Source organism: Eurosta solidaginis, chromosome 3 (genome assembly GCF_040869045.1).
Source record: "Eurosta solidaginis isolate ZX-2024a chromosome 3, ASM4086904v1, whole genome shotgun sequence".
Lineage (NCBI taxonomy): Eukaryota > Metazoa > Arthropoda > Insecta > Diptera > Tephritidae > Eurosta > Eurosta solidaginis.
The window spans coordinates 232,239,357-232,259,575 of NC_090321.1; the positions used below are offsets into that span (position 1 = coordinate 232,239,357).

The 20,219-nt window shown below is 34.2% G+C and overlaps 1 protein-coding gene across 2 annotated transcripts in view; it reads left to right on the plus strand.

Annotated features, from left to right (window-relative positions):
• shg (shotgun) overlaps positions 1-17,600 on the plus strand; it is a 40,117-nt gene extending 22,517 nt beyond the window's left edge. Inside the window, exons 2-3 of one of the 2 annotated variants that reach the window (XM_067775540.1) lie at positions 1,793-1,850; positions 3,421-17,600. In XM_067775540.1, the coding sequence (XP_067631641.1) occupies positions 3,436-7,320 (3,885 nt within the window). In that variant the 5' untranslated portion in view covers positions 1,793-1,850; positions 3,421-3,435 and the 3' untranslated portion in view covers positions 7,321-17,600. The remainder of the gene's footprint in view (positions 1-1,792; positions 1,851-3,420) is intronic. The other variant, XM_067775539.1, reaches the window with a different exon arrangement.
• Positions 17,601-20,219: the final 2,619 nt, after the last annotated feature.

The window sequence follows — 20,219 nt, forward strand, 5'->3', positions numbered from 1 at the left end:
AGATTTAAGCTTCAAACTTCACAATATGCTTTCGTATATTGCACATATTGTTGTCTGAAAAAATAGATGAGATCGATCGTATATATAGCATACATCCCCCACAACCGATTGTTCAGATAAGAAACTTTTCATAATTACTGCCCTATTTTAAGAGCTAGAGGCTTTAAATTTCAACGAATAAGCATTCGTATATAGCATATATTGTTGACTGCAAAAATCATAGAGATCGGTGGTATATATAGTATATATCTCATACAACCGATTGTTCAGATAAGAAACTTTTCGCAATTTCTGTCACATATAAACTGTCATTTTTGTCCCATTTTACGGCTAGAAGCTTCAAATTTCATCAAATTTCATCAAATACTTACGTTTGCGTCATATATTGTTCAAATATATGAAATGTGATTCGTAGTTATAGTTTATACATGCATACCACAAAAAACGTGAAACTTTGCATCCCCAAACAAAGTACCTACCTATTTTTTTATACTCAGCGTGCTTTGCACACAGATTATATTAACTTTGATTGGATAACGGTTGGTTGTACAGCTATAAAGGAATCGAGATAGATATAGACTTCCATATATAAAAATCATTAGTGTCGAAAAAAAATTTGATTGTCCGTCCGTCTGTCCGTTAACACGAAACCTTGAGTAAATATTGAGATATCTTCACCAAATTTGGTACACGAGCTTATCTGGACCCATAATAGGTTGGAGTTGAAAATGAGCGAAATCGGATGATAACCACGCCCACTTTTTATATATATAACATTTTGGAAAACATAAAAAACCTGATTATTTAGTAAATAATACACCTAGAATGTTGTGATTTGACGTGTAGACAGATATTGAGACTCTTGATAAAAATTTGAAAACATATTTTAAAATGGGCGTGGCATCGCCCACTTGTGATAAAATCAATTTTACAAATATTACTTACTTAATTGGCGCTTAACCGTCTAAACGGTTATTGCCGTCCAACAAGTCGCGCCAGTCGCTCCTTCGCTTCGCCAACCGGCGCCAATTTTTACAAATATTATTAATCATAAATAAAAACTCGTTAAACCTATCGTAACAAAACTCGGCAGAGGTTGCCCTTACTATAAGGAATGCTTTGAAGAAAAATTAACGTAATCGGTTAAGGACCACGCCCACTTTTATATACAAGATTTTTAAAAAGGTTGTGTACGAATAAAATAAGCTATATCTTTCCAAAAAAGAGCTTTATATCAATGGTATTTCATTTACCAAGTGGATTTATAACAATAAATATGAAAAACTTCAAATTTAAAAAAATGGGCGTGGCAACGCCCCTTTTATGACTAAGCAATTTTCTATGTTTCGGGAGCCATAACTCCAATAAAAATTAACGGAGCGTAATAAAATTGGGTACACAGATTTTCTCTATAGCAGGAAATATTTCTAGAAAAAATGGACGGGATCGGTTAAAGACTACGGCAACTTAGATATAAAACAAGTTTAAAATGGTCGTAGATTAGAATAATAAGCTATAACTCAGCAAAAAATAGTTTTGAATCAATGATATTTCACTCGTCAAGTTTTATTGTAAGAGGAAATGGGGAGACATTTTTTTTAAACGGGCGGTGCCACGTGTTATATAGAAAAGAAATTTATCTGAAATTAAATGTGCAATTGAAGCTCACGCTGAGTATATAATGTTTGGTTGCACCCGAACTTAGACACCTTTACTTGTTTTATTTTATATTTATCTTAAAAATCGTTTAGGTATGTACATCTGTTTACTATATATTTCTTATCTTATACAGCCAATTATTTGGAGATTACGAATGAGATAAGATTATTGTTCAGCCGCATTCATGAAAGGTATGAAGTCTTCGGCACAGCTGAAGATAGTCCCGTCATTACTTGTTATACTCAGCTGAGCAGAGCTCACGCATAACGGTAATCCGTAACGGCATAAACTAATCGAGATAGATATAGACTTCTATATATCAAAATGATCTGGGTGAAAAAGGAAATTCATTTAGCCATGTCCGTCCGTCCGTCTGTAAACACGATAAACTGAGTAAATTTTGAGGTATCTTGATGAAATTTGGTTGTAGGTTCCTGGGCGCTCATCTCAGATCGCTATTTAAAATGAACGAAATCGCCCACGCCCACGCTATGAAACTTGGTAGGTGCGTTGACCTTATGACGCAAAATAGAATATTAGAAACATTTTGGGCAATGGGCGTGGCACCGGCAACTTTTAAAAGAAGGTAATTTAAAAGTTTCGCAAGCTGTAATTTGGCATTCGTTGAAGATATCATGATGAAATTTGGTAGGCACGTTACTCCTATTACTATATTTGTGCTAAATAAAAATTAGCGAAATCGGATGACGAACACGCCCACTTTTAAAAATTTTTTTTTAAGTAAAATTTTAACAAAAAATTTAATATCTTTACAGTATAAAAGTAAATTATGTCAACATTCGACTCCAGTAATGATATGGTGCAACAAAATACAAAGATAAAAGAAAATTTCAAAATGGGCGTAACTCCGCCCTTTTTCATTTAATTCGTCTAGAATACTTTTAAGTCGAACAAAAATTTACCAATCCTTGGAAATTTGGTAGGGACATAGATTCTATGACGATAACTGTTTTCTGTGAAAATGGGCGAAATCGGTTGCCATAATTCTATACCAAATATGAAAAAGAGATGAAACATGGTAATTGTATTGGTTTTTTTACGCAAAATATAACTTTAGAAAAAACTTTGTAAAATGGGTGTGACACCTACCATATTAAGTAGAAGAAAATGAAAAAATTCTGCAGGGCGAAATCAAAAGCTCTTGGAATCATGGCAGGAATACTGTTCGTGGTATTACATATATAAATAAATTAGCGGTACCCGACAGAAGATGTTCTGGGTCACCCTGGTCCACATTTTGGTCGATATCTCAAAAACGCCTTCATATATACAACTAAGGGGTTACTCCCTTTTAAAACCCTCATTAATACTTTTAATTTGATACCCATATCGTACAAACACATTTTAGAGTCACCCCTGGTCCACCCTTATTGCGATATCTCGAAAAGGCGTCCACCTATAGAACTAAGGCCCACTACGTTTTAAATAATCATTAACACCTTCCATTTCAAACCCATGTCATTCAAACACATTCCAGGGTTACCCTAGGTTCATTTTGCTAAATGGTACTTTTCCCTTATTTTGTCTCCAAAGCTCTCAGCTGAGTATGTAATGTTCGGTTACACCCGAACTTAGCTTTCCTTACTTGTTTTTGTTTATATTGAATGTTATGGAGTGCATATTTTATTTGTGTGTAACGTATTTGTTTGTCCAAATGCTAACTTGGAGTTTATCTACCTTTTCTCATGCACTCTGATATCCTTATTTGAATTGCCATTTTTTGCTCTCATCTATTTACAGCCTGACGCAATAGTGATGCGCATCTCAGCGAGTGACTTGGATGATGGCAACAATAGTATAATCGAATACGAAATCTTACCCGATCGCGATCATTTATATTTTAAAATCGACAAAGCAGCAGGAATTATTTATTTAAACCGTCCAATTGACAAGCGTCCTGGACAATATTATACAATTAACGTACGTGCCTATAATATTGTACCTGATCCACAACAAGATGCACAAATCGAAGTGCGTATACGCGTTGTGGAATCATCAAAAAAGCCGCCATCCTTTGTTGATCCCATAGACGAACCCATTTATCTAAAAGAAGACTACAGAAATTATTCGACGCCTATTGTTACGTTACGTGCCGTTTCAAATGTACCCGACAAACCGGAAGTGATATTCGAATTAATAACAGGACGCACCGAACAAACGAATAGTAAAAAAACTTTTGTTTTCAATCAAACTGGCACAACGGTAATAATAGGTTTAGGTAAACTACTCGATTATGAATCAGTCACCGAATACACTTTAACAATGAGTGCGCGCAATACGTACGATCTAGTCGCAGAACATATTGTTAAAATCAAAGTTGAAGATGTAAACGATAATATACCATATTTTACAGAAGTGAAAAAAGGTACACTACTTGAAAATGAACCACCTGGTACACCAGTTATGCAGGTACGCGCATTTGATATGGATGGCACTGAAGCAAATAATATTGTATCCTTTGAGTTGGCCGATAATCGTGAATATTTTAAAATTGATTCACATACTGGCAATATAACAGCATTAACAACATTTGATCGTGAGGAACGTGATTTCTATAATGTAAAAGTGATTGCAAGTGACAATTCGCCATCGAGTTTATACAATAATGGTGAACCAAATCGGGGGCAACAAGTTTTTCGTATAGAAATTGCAGACAAAAACGATCACAAGCCACATTTTCAATCGCCAGAATATGTACATGAACGCTTACCCGAAGATGCGAATATAAATTTTGATGTTATTGAAGTAACAGCCGATGATGAAGATAATGCATCACAAATTCTGTATACAATCGAAAGCGGAAATGTGGGCAATGCATTCAAAATTGAACAAAAGACCGGCAAGATCACCGTTAATCAGCGACTTGATTACGAAAATATAACCGAATATGTGCTAAAAATACGTGCATTTGATGGTATATACGATGATTATGCCACAGTTAAAATACAAATTGCTGATGTTAATGACAATCCACCAGAATTTAAAGAGAAATATTCAAAAACTATACAAGAAGAAATGGTCTATGATTATTGCATATTAAATATTCAAGCCTATGATCCGGATATTAAAGATCGCACTGCAAATCAACATATCAAATATTCTGTTGTAAAAGATGAGCATAAAAAAATGTTAACCATAGATAATGATGGCTGTTTAAAATTGATACAACCATTAGATCGTGATCCGCCGAATGGTCATAAGAGTTGGCGTGCATTAATTGCGGCTGTGGATGAAGATGGTAATGGTTTAAAATCTGTGACCCATGTCATAATCAATTTGCAAGATATCAATGATAATGCGCCGTTTTTAGTTAATACAATGCCAGTTATATGGCAAGAGAATCGCAATCCTGGGCAAGTAGTACAATTACAAGCGAATGATTATGATGAACCACAAAATGGGCCACCCTACACATATGGCATCGATAGTGAAGCGTCTGCAGATATTAAAGCTAAATTTAGCATAGATAATGATTATCTTTTTGCCAATGTGCAATTTGATCGTGAAGAACAAAAAGAATATTTTATACCAATAAGAATAAGTGATTCTGGACAACCAAAGAAAAGTATGGTTAGCATATTACATTTGATTATAGGTGATGATAACGATAATGCCATGTCAGAGGGTTCATCACGCATATTCATTTATAATTATAAAGGTGAGGCGCCCGATACCGATGTAGGGCGCGTATTTGTTGATGATCCAGATGATTGGGATCTCGAAGATAAAGAGTTTCGTTGGAAGAATGGCATACAACATGATAATTTTCGTTTAAATCCCAGCACTGGCATGATAACAATGCTGGAGCATACACAAGAGGGTGAATACATGTTGGAATTTGTTGTAACAGAAGAATCAACATTCATACCGCGTCACTCTGTCGATGCTGATGTGACAATTATTGTGCGTGAATTACCTGAAGAAGCAGTTGATAAGAGTGGTAGCATACGTTTTATCAACATAACAAAAGAACAATTTATTAGTGTAGCACGTGATGTGCAAGCTGATGATTCACTCTCATTAAAAGATCGTCTACAATATGCGTTGGCAAAACTTTTTAATACAACTGTGACAAATGTCGATGTTTTTACTGTGCTACAAAATGCCAATAATACCTTAGATGTACGTTATTCAGCGCATGGCTCACCATACTATGCGCCAGAGAAATTAAATGGTATTGTAGCGCAACATCAACAAACGCTCGAAGATAAGTTGGGTTTGCAAATGTTAATGGTAAATATTGATGAATGTTTGATAGAGAAATATAGATGTGAATCATCATGTACAAATACGTTGCATAAGTCGAATATACCATATATGATCTATTCGAATACGTCATCGTTTGTGGGCGTGACTGCGTTCATTGAATGGCATTGTGTTTGTGAAGCACGTTTAAGTGTGCCCTATTGTCTCAACGGTGGTACACCGCGCATAGGTGAGAATGATTTGTGTGATTGTATTGATGGCTTTACAGGACCACATTGCGAATTGGTATCAGTTGGCTTCTACGGTAATGGTTATGCTTTCTATGAGCCTATATCACCGTGTGATAATACGAAAATAAGTCTCGAAATAGCGCCACAAGCTGATCAGGGTTTGATAATGTATTTGGGTCCTTTGAACTACAACCCACTACTACCGCTAACAGACTTTCTCGCATTGGAGCTGATTAAAGGTTATCCAACACTAACAGTTGATTATGGCTCTGGTGCTATACGCATAGAACATCGTCATATACAGCTGCAGGTAGGCAAATCCTATCAACTGGATATTATATTACAAAAGAGCAGCATTGAAATGACTGTAGATAATTGTCGTCTATCAACATGTATGAGCTTGGGCGCGCCACAAGGTCCCAACGAGTTCCTAAATGTTAATTCGCCACTACAACTTGGTGGTACACCTATAGATCTATTTCAACTGGCACAAAAATTGAATTGGACTTATACGCCAAGCATGCAAGGTTTCTTCGGTTGTGTACGTAATTTAACGATTAACGAACATACATACAATTTGGGCGCGCCAGCTTTATCACGTCACATCGATTCTGGTTGTCAGCGCGCTGTTGCGGTTGCTGTAAGTTTCGGTATTGATCGTAACTTCATTATTGCGATCGTAGCTTGCATACTGCTGCTACTCATTATACTGTTGGCGGTGGTTGTGCAAAAGAAACAAAAGAATGGTTGGCATGAGAAGGATATCGATGATATACGTGAAACAATTATCAATTATGAAGATGAAGGTGGCGGTGAACGCGATACAGATTATGATCTCAATGTGTTACGCACGCAACCATTCTACGAAGAAAAACTGTATAAAGATCCGCATGCGTTGCAAGCAATGAAAGATCCCAATAACGAAATACCAGATATTGGTGGCTTTTTGGGTGATAAGAAAGAGAATTGTGATCGTGAAGCGGGCACATATCCAGTGGATGATGTGCGGCATTATGCATATGAAGGTGATGGTAATTCAGATGGCAGTCTTTCAAGTCTGGCGTCATGTACTGACGATGGTGATCTCAATTTTGACTATTTGTCGAATTTCGGACCACGATTCCGTAAGTTGGCCGATATGTATGGCGAAGAACCTTCCGATACAGATTCAAATGTCGACGATGATCAAGGTTGGCGTATATAAATACTAGATACTAGATGTAGTACATAACTTTAAGTAGTATAAGTGTGGAATTGAAAACTTCCAATGACATTTCATAAAAAATGTAAAAGACTTTAATATTAAGCGCATATTTATACATATATATATATATATATATATGTATATACTACATAGTTGTTATACGTATATATACAATTACATATAAACAATGTAAATGTACATATGTACATACATATATAAATACATACATATTTATGCCAATGAATATGAATATATTTAAAAGGGGCGATTCATAATTATAAGGTGAGAAATTGTTACCGTGTTTTGGTGAGATATTTACAGACACTATTTTACGCGTGAAAAAAATATTTTGGCAAGTGAGATAACTAGTGTAATATGGAGTTGAGAAAGATGTTACAAAACCACACTAGTAATCGTATGAAAAATTATTTACATTTAGTTCATGAACGTGAACTTAGCGAAGTACCTTCGACGGATCGAAAAATTAATAGGTCGGTGGTTTGTCGTAACTTCTGCGCTAGTTAGCTAGAGAAAAAATTTGTCGCGCTTACTTACTTATACTACACTGATCAAAATGCGAGTTAGCAGGTTTTTTGTTGCGAATTAGTTTTTATTTATTTGCTCTCATCGCAATGTTATCACACAAAAGAAAAAGCACTAAAAAAGAGTCTTTACCCAACAGCATACTAGCTAAAACGCATTTGAAGGGTAAATCAGTTTTTACGAGAGTGCTACGCTTACTTCACGTGAACTTAGCGAAGCACCGAAAAAAAAATCACTTATAAACGCGCGGAAAAATTTTTCTCTTTGCAACTAATTAGCGCATAATTTGCGGCGAAATACTTACCTATTAATTTTTTGATTCGCCGAAGGTGCTTCGCTAACTTCACGTTCATTGGAGTTCAATTGGTGAATTAAAATTTTTGTCGATTTTATAATTAGTTCCCATTTTGTTTGAAAGGTGGAAGTTATCTAAACTTACAATCTACATATATCTAACATCAGCGTTTTGAAGTTTTCTTTTCCAAAAATTTTCGCTAAAGGGAAAGTGTTGAATTTTTCAATTATTTTATATACACTCAAGACATTAATTTATTGTTTCAGAAGGAAATATTAAGTTATCAAAACGTGTCAACAATCGCTGACATTTTAGCTGTTAATTTCCCTATACGAAAATCAAAATTGTTTCATCTGCTCTTCAAGGCATTAATTTATTTTGTAAAACTACATATGTAGTGATGGTATTTATTTTACCTTCAAAATAAATAATTTCCTTGGTGAAAAAAAATGGAATGATTAAAACTTAGCAACAATTGCTGCCCTTATAATTATGAACCGCACTATATGTTGTTGTAGTGAGCGGTCTTTGTGACATTCCGAACCTAACATAATATTATAACACCTCATTTCATACAAAAGTATCATAATTGCAGTAAACAGTTGTTTTGCAGATCCCAGCAAAATTTTACTTTTACTTAAAGCTTGTTTAATTTGCCAGTAAAATTTTACGGCTTACAAACAAACAAACAGCAGTACATAGAGCGCAAAGTAATGTAATTAAAGTTGCGTTATTAGTAAAACTCAATATTTACTGCAAATTTAGCTCAGTAAATTTATAGCAAAATTTAACTGGTCGTGTTAATGAATTTGCATTATGCGTAAAAATTTATTGTTTATTGATTATTTCGCAGTTAAATTTAAAACAAACGCTTGCATTACACAATAGTAAAACATGTTTGCTTACTGAAAAAAAAATTTGCAGTTTTATTTTAAACTTTTGTATAATTTACTTTTGTTAAATTTTTTTGAAGAAAGTAGAATACTTTACTGGTAAAAGTAAAAAAAATTATTGACTACTTTTGTTTTTATTTTAGTTAGCAGTAATATTTTACTGATAATGCAAATCAAATTTTACTGGTAATGCAAATCAATTGCTGATTGTTGTTGCTGCTTTAGTTTTACTGCCACTGCAAAGTGCCCATTCATGATAAACGATATATTAAATGCAAACATACATACTTACATTGGCGCTCGTCTTAATTTAATTTAGTTTTTTTTTTTTTTTTTTAATTATTATAAATAATTTAATACGAAAAAAAGTGATGAATATATTAAACTATAAGTCATTAAAAAGCAGAATGTAAAAAAAAAAGAAAAAAAAAACACAGTTACTGAACAAAATAAATATTTGTAGTAAAACATGACAAAGTTGTATTTTTTGAGCAAATATAATTGGTACGATATCATGAGCTATGTCGCAAGCTAGATCCCAAGCGGCACTCGGGACCACACAAACCTCATCACCTGATATGTTTTTTTAAGTGTTTTTTTTTTGCCAATGCCACATGAAGCATAATACACACATAAAGGATTAATTTTTAGTTTGTTTATACTTTGCTGAACAGTTTTAGGATAATTTTTCGTTATAAGTATAAATTTTGTTTTCGGAAACTTTTCGTTGAAATTTTTGATGATATGAGGCATTAGAATAGAATATCCTTCCATATTTGCGATTTCGGCACCATTTTTGTTGCCTATTGTATTTTTTTTAGATTCATTCGTATCTTCAATTAAATGTTCTGGCGGCAATCAACCTATCTGTTCACATAATAGGGTGCTTGTTTTTACAAAATTTTTTTCCGAATTGCTCCTGAAATTTATGTTTGAAATTTAATAAAAACAATCAGCATTATTAGTTCTTTAAATCATGGCATAAATGCATACATTTTCCATAAAAATATGGGATTTTGCATATAGAAACCAAAAAACTAGAATGCTAATACTTAACAGCCATTGGCGACAGTTAAAACACGTACAAATATGTTAGAAGAGGTATCAAAAGGCGCGTGTTGACTTTACTCGTCCAAAGACTATTTATTAAATTTTTTTTTATGTCAGGAGCTAATTTCACACATTGTTTTGGTTCTTGTATTTTTCATATTTTGTTGTAAATATTTATATGGAAAACATCGTTTTTCTACCATGATTTAAAATGATTACAATGCAATTATTTTATGTGATGATTTGGAGCTTTACGGCCGATGAATTTAAGGCAGAAAAATTTCTTTTAAACAAATTTTTTCCTCCTGTTCCCTCCTACACCAACATTAAATAAGTTAAGTACAGTTGGTTTAGACGTACTAAATATGGGTTTTTTTAGTTATTACTAAGTAGTTGAATACTCCCTGAAGAAGACGAAACGCGTAGGAGCGATCAGAAGGAAAAATTTTTTTTAAAAGAAAATTTTCTGCCTTAAATTCATCGGCCGTAAAGCTCCAAATCAGGCACATATAAAACTGACATTTTGGGCCAATTTAAAAAAAAAGTAATTATTTTATGTGCTTTATAATTTGATTACAGACTTAAATGAAAATGTATGGGTAGTCGTGCGGAAAAAAGTTGGTGAATATCGGACACCCTAGTACATGTATCTATGTATGTATACTTACTGTCAAGTAAAAATGGTTAGCTGCCAAAAGTCTACCATAAAAACGAAATCTCTGTGGATTCCCATTTTATCCAGATAAATATCAAGATCACAACGTGTTAAATTTATATCGGCATCGGGGTCACTGTTCATTGGAACTTAGCTAAAATTCCGTCCTTATTAAAATTAAAAGCAATATTGAACATAGCAAACACTTTTTATGCTGACTACATGGGCATGTACTAAGTAGTTTCGTCGTTTTCAGGGATGATTATAACAAATATCTTCACATTACTTTTAGTAAAGGTTTCAGGAGAACTCTACGAGTGCCACAATGAGGGTGTATTCGAGCTGCAGTTGTTGCAGCAGTGTTACTATTTATGACACACCATTATGTTTTTCTTCAAAGTTTGAGCAGCTGAGCCAATGTAGCGCGTTCGTTGTATGACATGTTGGCAATCTATTGGTCATCACGAACATATCAAAAGCAACACAAAAATTTCACTGCGCTAACATTCCATCAATTAAGTAGGACTTTAGCAATACTGCTGCAATTATTTAACGCCTTCAACGACATCTGTTCTTGACTGGCGAAATGATTTTTGTATTACTCTAAATGGAAAGCATTTACACGAAAAAGGTATTGGGTGAAAGTGATGTGAGGTGGGGTGAAGTGATCATGTACTCGCAAGGGTGTACTCAAACGATGTGCCCAAGTTTTACGGGGTTAGACTGAAATTGATAAAATGCTCTGTCAAATTAGTGGCATAGTAAAATAAAAAGTTTCAAGTTCACACAGATTATTAATGAAATAATAAAAAGGCATTATTGTACTCAATGCTTCCATACAAAATATATATTCTTAATTATCTCAGTCTGTCATTATTGAATGACGAATGGAGACAAAAATGTAGTCGGTTTCTTGGTGTTTCGAATTTTATTTTCAGGACAATCAAAAACTAATTGTATTCAATAATTTACGAAAACTAAAAAAAAAAACACAAAAGATGAGATGATCGTATTATTTGGGGCTGTTGTTGTTGTTCTTGTGGCGATAAGGTTACTCCCCGAAGGCTTTGGAGAGTGTTATCAATGTGATGGTCCTTTGCCGGATACAAATCCGGTACGCTCCGGTAACACAGCACCATTAAGGTGCTAACCCGACCATCTCGGGAACCATTTATATGGCCACATTAAACCTTCAGGCCATCCCTCCCCACCCTCAAATTCCATGCGGAAAGTGAGGTTGACAATTGAGTTTAGAGAAGCTATATATTGCCCTGGCAACCTGAAAATGTTGCGCTACACAACCCCTTGAATATGGTATTTTAGTCGCCTCTTACGACAGGCATACTTACCGCGGGTATATTCTAACCCCCTAACCCGCTTGGGGCATTATTTGGGGCTGCTGTCGGATGTTTGTTAATGAAGCAAGTAACCCGGTGTGAAAAGGAAAAACTAATTATTACTTAAAAAAAAAAATTGTGATTCAATAAAGTTTTTGTGTGAAATGGTTAAAACTCTGTAGAAAAATTGGTAGTTCGTACACCAGTCCCAGTCTAAAGAATAATTCAAAACAATCCCTGTTGAAAATCGTGCGATTAATCCCTAAAAGAGTGATCTGCGGATGATCTCTTGTGTCTAGATTGGAGTATAATAGATCCCCTGTAGTCCCTTTTGGTATAATTGGGACTAGTCACTTTGAAATTTTTCTAGCCAATTTTAAGGAACAATGAAAAAACGGCAACGAAATGTGTTAAATACAAAAATTAAGAATTTACATGAGTTATTGCAGAAATATTCAGAGCCTTAATTATAGAAGAATGTGTTTTTGGTCTATTTTTCTATGAAAAAAGGATTGTAAAAGGTTAAAAAAAAATTATAAAATCAGTACGAATTCCCGTACGGATAGGATCTGTCCGACAATACCCCAAGGGATACAAAGAGGATCTGTCGAAGATCACTCGTAGGGCATGAAAGAGCATAGAAAAGGTAATTGTCCGACAGTATCCATAGTGGTATAAAGAGTACCCCTTCAGGTATAAACACGACAATAAGTCTATCCATAGGATATGCTCAACCAAAATGAATCACTCCAATCCATGTAAGTAGGTCAAAACTGGCTATAGCCGCATACTCCTTTGCGACTTATCCCTGACTCATATTAGGCTAATCGCAGATTTTTCTGACATAGAAAACGCAGTTTATTTTCTGAAACATTGTGGATTTGTTTTCCTGAACCGTGTCAAAAAAAAAAAGTAATAAATGCACATTAGGGCTGGGACTATCCGCATATTCGAATATCCGGATATCCATACGGATAAAATCCGGACGTCATGGATATACGGTTAATATTCGTTTGTGAAACTATTCGGATATCCAGATTTGTGAAGATACGGTTAATAACTATTTTTCGATATCCAGTGAAAGCAACAAATTGATGTATCATATATGTTTATTTACCATGAATAACAATAAATTCGTGGGGCATTTAAATCAATTAACAGCGTTTTTTTACAATATAACCAAATGGCACTGTTCTTATTTTCACTTGTTTGTAAAATTGTAGCTTTTTAATTTTGACGTTAATTAATAATCTACAAACATATTTTGTGAATAATTTTTCGATGTTTGCTTCGTTCAATTCTGTTATGCAGATAGTCAACTTTTATATTCCAGTATCCGGACATACGAATATCCGGATTTTCTGTTTACGTATCTGGATAGCCGAACAGCGGATATCCGGATTTCCCGGTTATGAATCCGGATAGCAGGATTTTTTGCCTAGCTATTCGAATATCCGGTTTATCCGGATAGTTGAAAAATCCGGATGCAGTTCAGAGCCCTAATGCACATAGCGTAAAATTATCCCATTTATTTTCATAAACTACTTATAAAAAAAGTTAAGATAGATGATAAGATAAATTTGGTTCCACTTCAAAATCTTTCAAAAAGATTGACCGAGTAAATTCGTGAAAATTGCAAGAAAGCTAAAATAAAATGAGATTGTAAGGTTTGTGTGGTCTCGAGTGTACGTAAGACTTGGTTGGTCCCCATACGAAACAAAAAAGTTGCAAAAGTCCATCCCTAAAATTGAAGCTCATTTGAGGGTGTTTCGTGAAACAATTTTTTGTTTTTTTAATTCTAGAAGATACAACCGATGTATGTATGTATGTAGTTCTTTTGTTTAAAATTGGTTATTTGACATCGGGTTTTTAAATTTTTTTTTACTTTGAGAAGCCTATAGCTGATTTTTATGTCTTTTTGAGCTGTGCAGCATAATTCACACATTCGTTTTTCCATAGTTTGGCGAAAAGGAAATCAGACTTTAAGGGCCACAACTGGTTTAATGGACAAAACTATAAGAAAACGATTTCAGTGCTCAAAAGGGCATGAGAAATAATTATAAAGGTTCTCAAGACTAAAATTATCTATCTATAATGTGCATTGTGCAGTGGCAGTGAGAGCGGGGGTGGGAGTGGGAGTTTTAGTGAAAGTGGGAGTGGCAGTTGGAGTGGAAGAGGAGTGAGAGTGGGGGTGAGAGTGAGAGTTGGAGTGGGAGGGAAATTAATTCAATAAAGTGTGGACAAGCATAAAAAGAAAAATGGAGGATAAAGTAGACGAGAATCGTATAGAGATAGAAGAGGGGACGCAGGGTTCACTTTTCGAATGTAGGCATACCAATTTTCGGGCATGAGAAAATCTGCCGGCTACACCAATGATATATAAAATTTAAAAATCAGATGTTAAACTACCAAGATACAACCAAAAAAAAAAACATTTTGAGTGGATTTGCAATGATCAAAAAACCCTCTCAACATGAGCTTCAAATTTAGGGTTGGACTTTTGTAGCTTTTTTTTTACCTAACCTAGTGTACGTATACAAAAATAAACTAAAATAAGACAGAAAAAAATGTGTTACATTATTGAAAAGAAAAAACACGAAATACAAACGAAACAGGCATTTATGTAGTTACTCTTATTATAATTTTATTTGTTTTTTTTTTTTTTTTAGTTAAAACTAATTTTTTGTCACATATAGCATATGCAAAAATTAAATAAACATGCATTGCATACAAAGTATTTAAATATTTAAATGTAATGGTAACAAATAACGGAAATCAGACTATGTTAACTAAAAAAGGCAATTATTATTTACTTATAGAAAAAAAAAAAAAAACGAACACCAACAATTTAATTGAGGTCGCAATCTTTCCCACTTAATTAACAAATAGATTTATCAAAAGGACAGCTGTACCAGTTAACGGTTTAAAAAGCTGTAATAATGAGTTACAAATACATACATTACTAATTTAGTGTTTAATTTATTTAATTGTTACACACATACATTTGTACATATATGTATGTGATTAATTGATATATAGTAAGCCTTTAATGATAAGTTAGCCTTTTAGCAAAAAATTAATAACAATTCAAATAGATAGATACGCCTTGGTAAATACAAAAAGATGCGCTAATACAAAAATCAGTGTTGCCAGATAAACTCTGTGAATTTACCCAGAGAAATTTAAAATAATTCCCTAATTTCCCAAATTTTAAATTAAAAAAATAAAAATCGCTTGGAATTCTTTTCTCGTGATTCACGCGTTATTTTGATATCTTTACGATGACAGCAATCTCACTCAATTTCATTTTACGATCATTTCGAATAATTTTCAGAATTTTGTTTATATTTTCTGGAGAAACTGCCTCATTTGGACGACCAGGGCGTGGTGCATCATTGGTGGCTTTGAGACTTATTTTTTGTGGAATATGTTTATGATTTTTTGCGTTTTTTCATTTTTATGAAATTTTCACGTTTTTAAGGTTAAGGCACCATTAATCGATCACATTGGAGATGGTTATGGATATGGGTATGGTTACGACTATGGCGTTAGGGTTAAGGAAGTTTAATTGGCCCTTTAATTGTAAACAAATCAACGAAATGGAATGCAAGTTTGACAGTTGGTATTTGAAGTTTCATACTTAAAATAAATAATATGAATTTGTCATAGTGACGCCATTTAGGTGTCAGTCCAAAGACTTTTCTACCCACGTGCTATACAACATCTATTATCAAGAGAGGTTAGAACTGCCTTTTTTGTTTTTATAGAAAAAGGGAGTCCGAGCTATCAAATGTGTTTGAGTGAGAGTTGAAACGATGCATTGCACGCTTTAAAAAATTCTTTGAATTGATCGCCCGGCACAGATTTCAACCAACCACTGTAATCTTCCTTCGCCTGATAAACGCCTTTTCTTTGCGGCGGACATAAGAATGTGGTGAAATATTCCAAATTAAAATTTATTTAATAATTTGGGGAAAATTTAAACAACTTGACATCAGTGCGGACAAGGTGACAGCTGTTTCGATTATAATGTAACGAATTTAGAGAAATTCCGCTTATTTGAAACCTTCTGCTAACGTTCGAATCGGTAAACTGTTGAATAAATAACTCCAATATTCAGTAATACAAAATGGCCTTTATTAGACTACTTTGAGAGTGCAATAACACTTATACTTCACAACTAATTGCGTGTTTAAATCAAACTGATTCGTCGTTCCTCAGATTGCGCTGCTTTTATACTCTCCGTTGCTTCATTCGCATATTTCTACTAAAGTCTAGACGTTTCGCTTTCTAGAACTGCTCTATCTCCTGCTTGGTAATTGAGCTACATATATGTATACCTATTTGTAGTTTATAATGTTTCTCTACGGCCGATGACTACATGCGCTTGTGAGTATCTCTCCGTCGCCTTGTATGAATGTGCATAAATGATGATTGATTTGTTTACGTACACAAGAGTGGCAGCTTGCTTTATTGTTGTGCCTTCATTTAACAACCGCTTAGTAATGTTAGTATCACTTAGTGATGCTAATATTCGTCACAACACCTTGTAAATCTCTTCAACGCCTTTTCTCCCGGGAGTGGGATTTGAACGCGCACTCATACGATGGCTGAAGTGTTACAAACGCATTCAGCCACGTCATGCCAAATAAGTTTTCTGAACAAATTCTTATATTTTGATTACAAATCAGCGTTATAATACACGTAAGGAAGTCGCAAAATTTGTAGGGTACCTGGGAAATGTATGCTGTTGTGAAGTGTGCAAAATAAGAATGACAGGCCATGCAAAACAAATATAGGGAATTGGTTCGTGAGTTTTCAGAAATACAAACTTAATATCTAGTGAATTGTGTGGGGATCCAGCACGAACGAAAGTCGGCAAATCATTATACAGTATTAAGTATGAGTGCTATTTTTTTAGTTATGTATGTATATTATAATTAGCTTTTCATATAAAGGTAGTTTTGCTACAAGAAAATCCCCTTTTTTGTATGGAAGACAACAACATTTCCCTTATTTTCCCTTTTAATAGATTTTATAGCGAAATATCCCCTCAAAATGGGTAATTTCCCAGCATCTGGCGTCACTGATTCTATTTACCATGTTTGGTTCTAGCATTTTTATTTTAAGCTGTGTGGGAGTGGCCACACAATGGAAAGTCGTACGTTTTTTTTTTGAAGTGATCTAAAATAACTATTTCTACATATTGCTGTTGGTAGTAATTATAAATTACATTTAAATAGGTATAATAAATAATATTCCTATGTATTTAAAAAAAAGTCCTGATGCGAATATTTGTTTATAGGCACCTACTTGTAGTTAGCGGTATAATGTAGCCCTTATAAAATATGCATTTGTTTATGCATTCATAGAAATATAGAATATTTTTGTAAGGCACTGATTTTTTTACTGGCCAGAATTTATAAAAATCAAATTGCGTAAGGATGATAAAAATGTGCGAAATGGAATGAGTTTGAGTATGAAAATAAAAAATTTTGTAAAACATTTTAATTGGAATTTATTTAAACGCGTAGATTTGGAACTTGCAAAAGGTAAGTTTTGATCAAGTCCCGTCAAATTAGAAAAAAATAAGCTCTTAAGCGCGCCTATAAATATTCCACACAATTAGGATGAAAAAGCATATAGAATTAGTCACCCTTATCGCGAATTTCACACGGAAAAGTGTTGGATTTCGGTGAACTTTTTCCGCCTATCGACAATTTCGGGCGACAAAAGTTCACTTCGAAACAGCTGAAACTCTATTGTGAATTAGCAGTGAACAAATAATTTGCTTGCAATTGTGTAAATTTTGTAAACAAGCACATATTTCCTTAAAAGACAGCAAAAATAGAGATAAAAATTCATATCAAAATGTTTAGTATTGCACTTAGGTTGGTATTGATTCAGCGCCAGGATAATATAAATGTGAAAGCGATTCGGAGGCAATTAAGGGACTGTTCCTTTGGAGCTAAGTGATCCACTCTAAGTTAAAAATTACTATTTTCAGCACTTTTGAATAAAAATTAAACCTCTTTTCAATTAGTTTTCGGCAATAATACAGGCTAAACAAGCCGGCGTTCAAATATTTGCTAGATATTCTTGCCAACTCCTTGCTACCGTTGAAGCAAAAATTTGGAGTTCCACTAATTTTCACCGATTGAGGACATCAAAAAGTCGTTGGGAAGGACCATGAGGTGGGCCTTAGCCAATCTTGTTTCAGTGAGGTACTTTCAGAGGTGCCGAACATTTTGGAACCGTAGCTTTGGCCACAATAGATAACTTGGCCGACTTTACAAGAGCAACTACAAACTGCACACGATTTTTATACAAAGTTCGGAATATTAGGAGTTGTAGATGTTGGGCCCGCCTCCTGTCTCCTTCGGATAAATTGCAGTTTTAGACGCCTTCTTTCGTACACATCTTTTTTGGTTAATCCATACCTGGAAAAAGATATGTTGTCATAAAAAATAGAATTTACATACATACATAATTTTACTTTTTTCTACTCAGTTTCACTCTTAACAGGTCGGCCAAGGCTATTTAAACATAAAGTGAGCTGCTTCCAGAAGTCCGGCACTTTTTTCCGATCATCTCGTCAAGCAGCATTTCCTATTGTGCATTATTTATTGATTTACTCCTAATAATAAAAGGACATACATATAATTATAAGAATATCAAATTTCAAAACAAAAAATTACTTACTTTATGTTTTTCTCTCGTTCGCCTATAAAATATAAGTGAATAAGATTGTGTTTCCCCGCTATTAATTTCACCCGAACATAGAGTTGCCCATAAGGTGAAATCTTTTTCGAAAAAGAAAAATTATTTCGCCACCCTCTGCGATAGGGTGAACAAAAACTGTACATATTTTCGGGTGAAAATAAAACTCGCGATAAGGGTGAGTATGTACCTAAATGGTGAATAAAGGAATAGCAACAAAAAGCAGGCATGCTTAACCAACGAACCGATATCATTTCGTTACGATAATTAACGTTAATAAACGAAACAAAGTCATTTCGTTTCGTTTATTAACGTTAAGAACGTGAAATTAACGAAATGATTTCGTTTCGTTTTCTGCCGTATCAAAACGGAATCAAATCGTTTATGTTGATTATTAATTTCAAACTATGCTGGCAATGCTGATTGATGGCGGAGTCATTAAAGGTGAAAGCATTAGCCAAGCTGATTGCAACTTTTCTCATGAATTTTGACAGTACGAACATTTCTCAGAGTGTTTTTGACATTACCACCAACGAATTACACAAACAAATTATATGGAATTTGTGTGTGTATGTGCGCTCGTTGTTACCACCTTACGGCTTCACCATGGCTATAGCATTGCCAGCACAATTCAAACATAAAGTATCACGTTTTTGTTAACGTTTTTAACGTTAACGAAAGCTTTTCGTTTCGGTTAAAAACGAGATACAATTTATCTTGATAATTTCTTTATCGATAATATTTCGAAGTGTTTCAACGGAAACGGTGGACATTTTTTGATAAACGATTAGCTTAACGTTAAGGTGCATCCCTGACAAAAAGGCAATACTTAAGGGCCAATTAATGGTAACTTATAACCATAAAACCATGACCAGATAAAACAGCTTATCGAACCTACCTTATGGAGATCAATGTAATCGATTAATGGTGCTATGCCATAACGCTAACGCCATTACCATACCATAGCCAAACAATTGGTTTTTGGTTTCTCGCCATATCCATAACCTAAACATATTTGAGTTGGTGAATTTAATAAGTTTTTGTAGATTTTATTCGTTGTTTTGGATACGTTATGACTAAGAGATTTATTTTTTGTGGAATATGTTTTTTAATTTTTTGCGTTTTCTTCATTTTAATCAAATTTTCACGATTTTTAGGTTAAGGAACCATTAATCTATCACATTGGAAATGGTTATGGATATGGGCATGGTTACGACTATGGCGTTAGGGTTAAGGAAGTTTAATTAGCCCTTTAGGGATCAATTGCAAAGCGAGCAGCGGGGCATTCATATGGCTGAGTGGTTAAAAGTATCTGCCTTTACACTAGTTGATATAAAGTATGAATGTTGGAGATTTCGAGTTCAATACGCAGCTCCCGGAAAACTAGCTGATGAAGAAGTGAAATT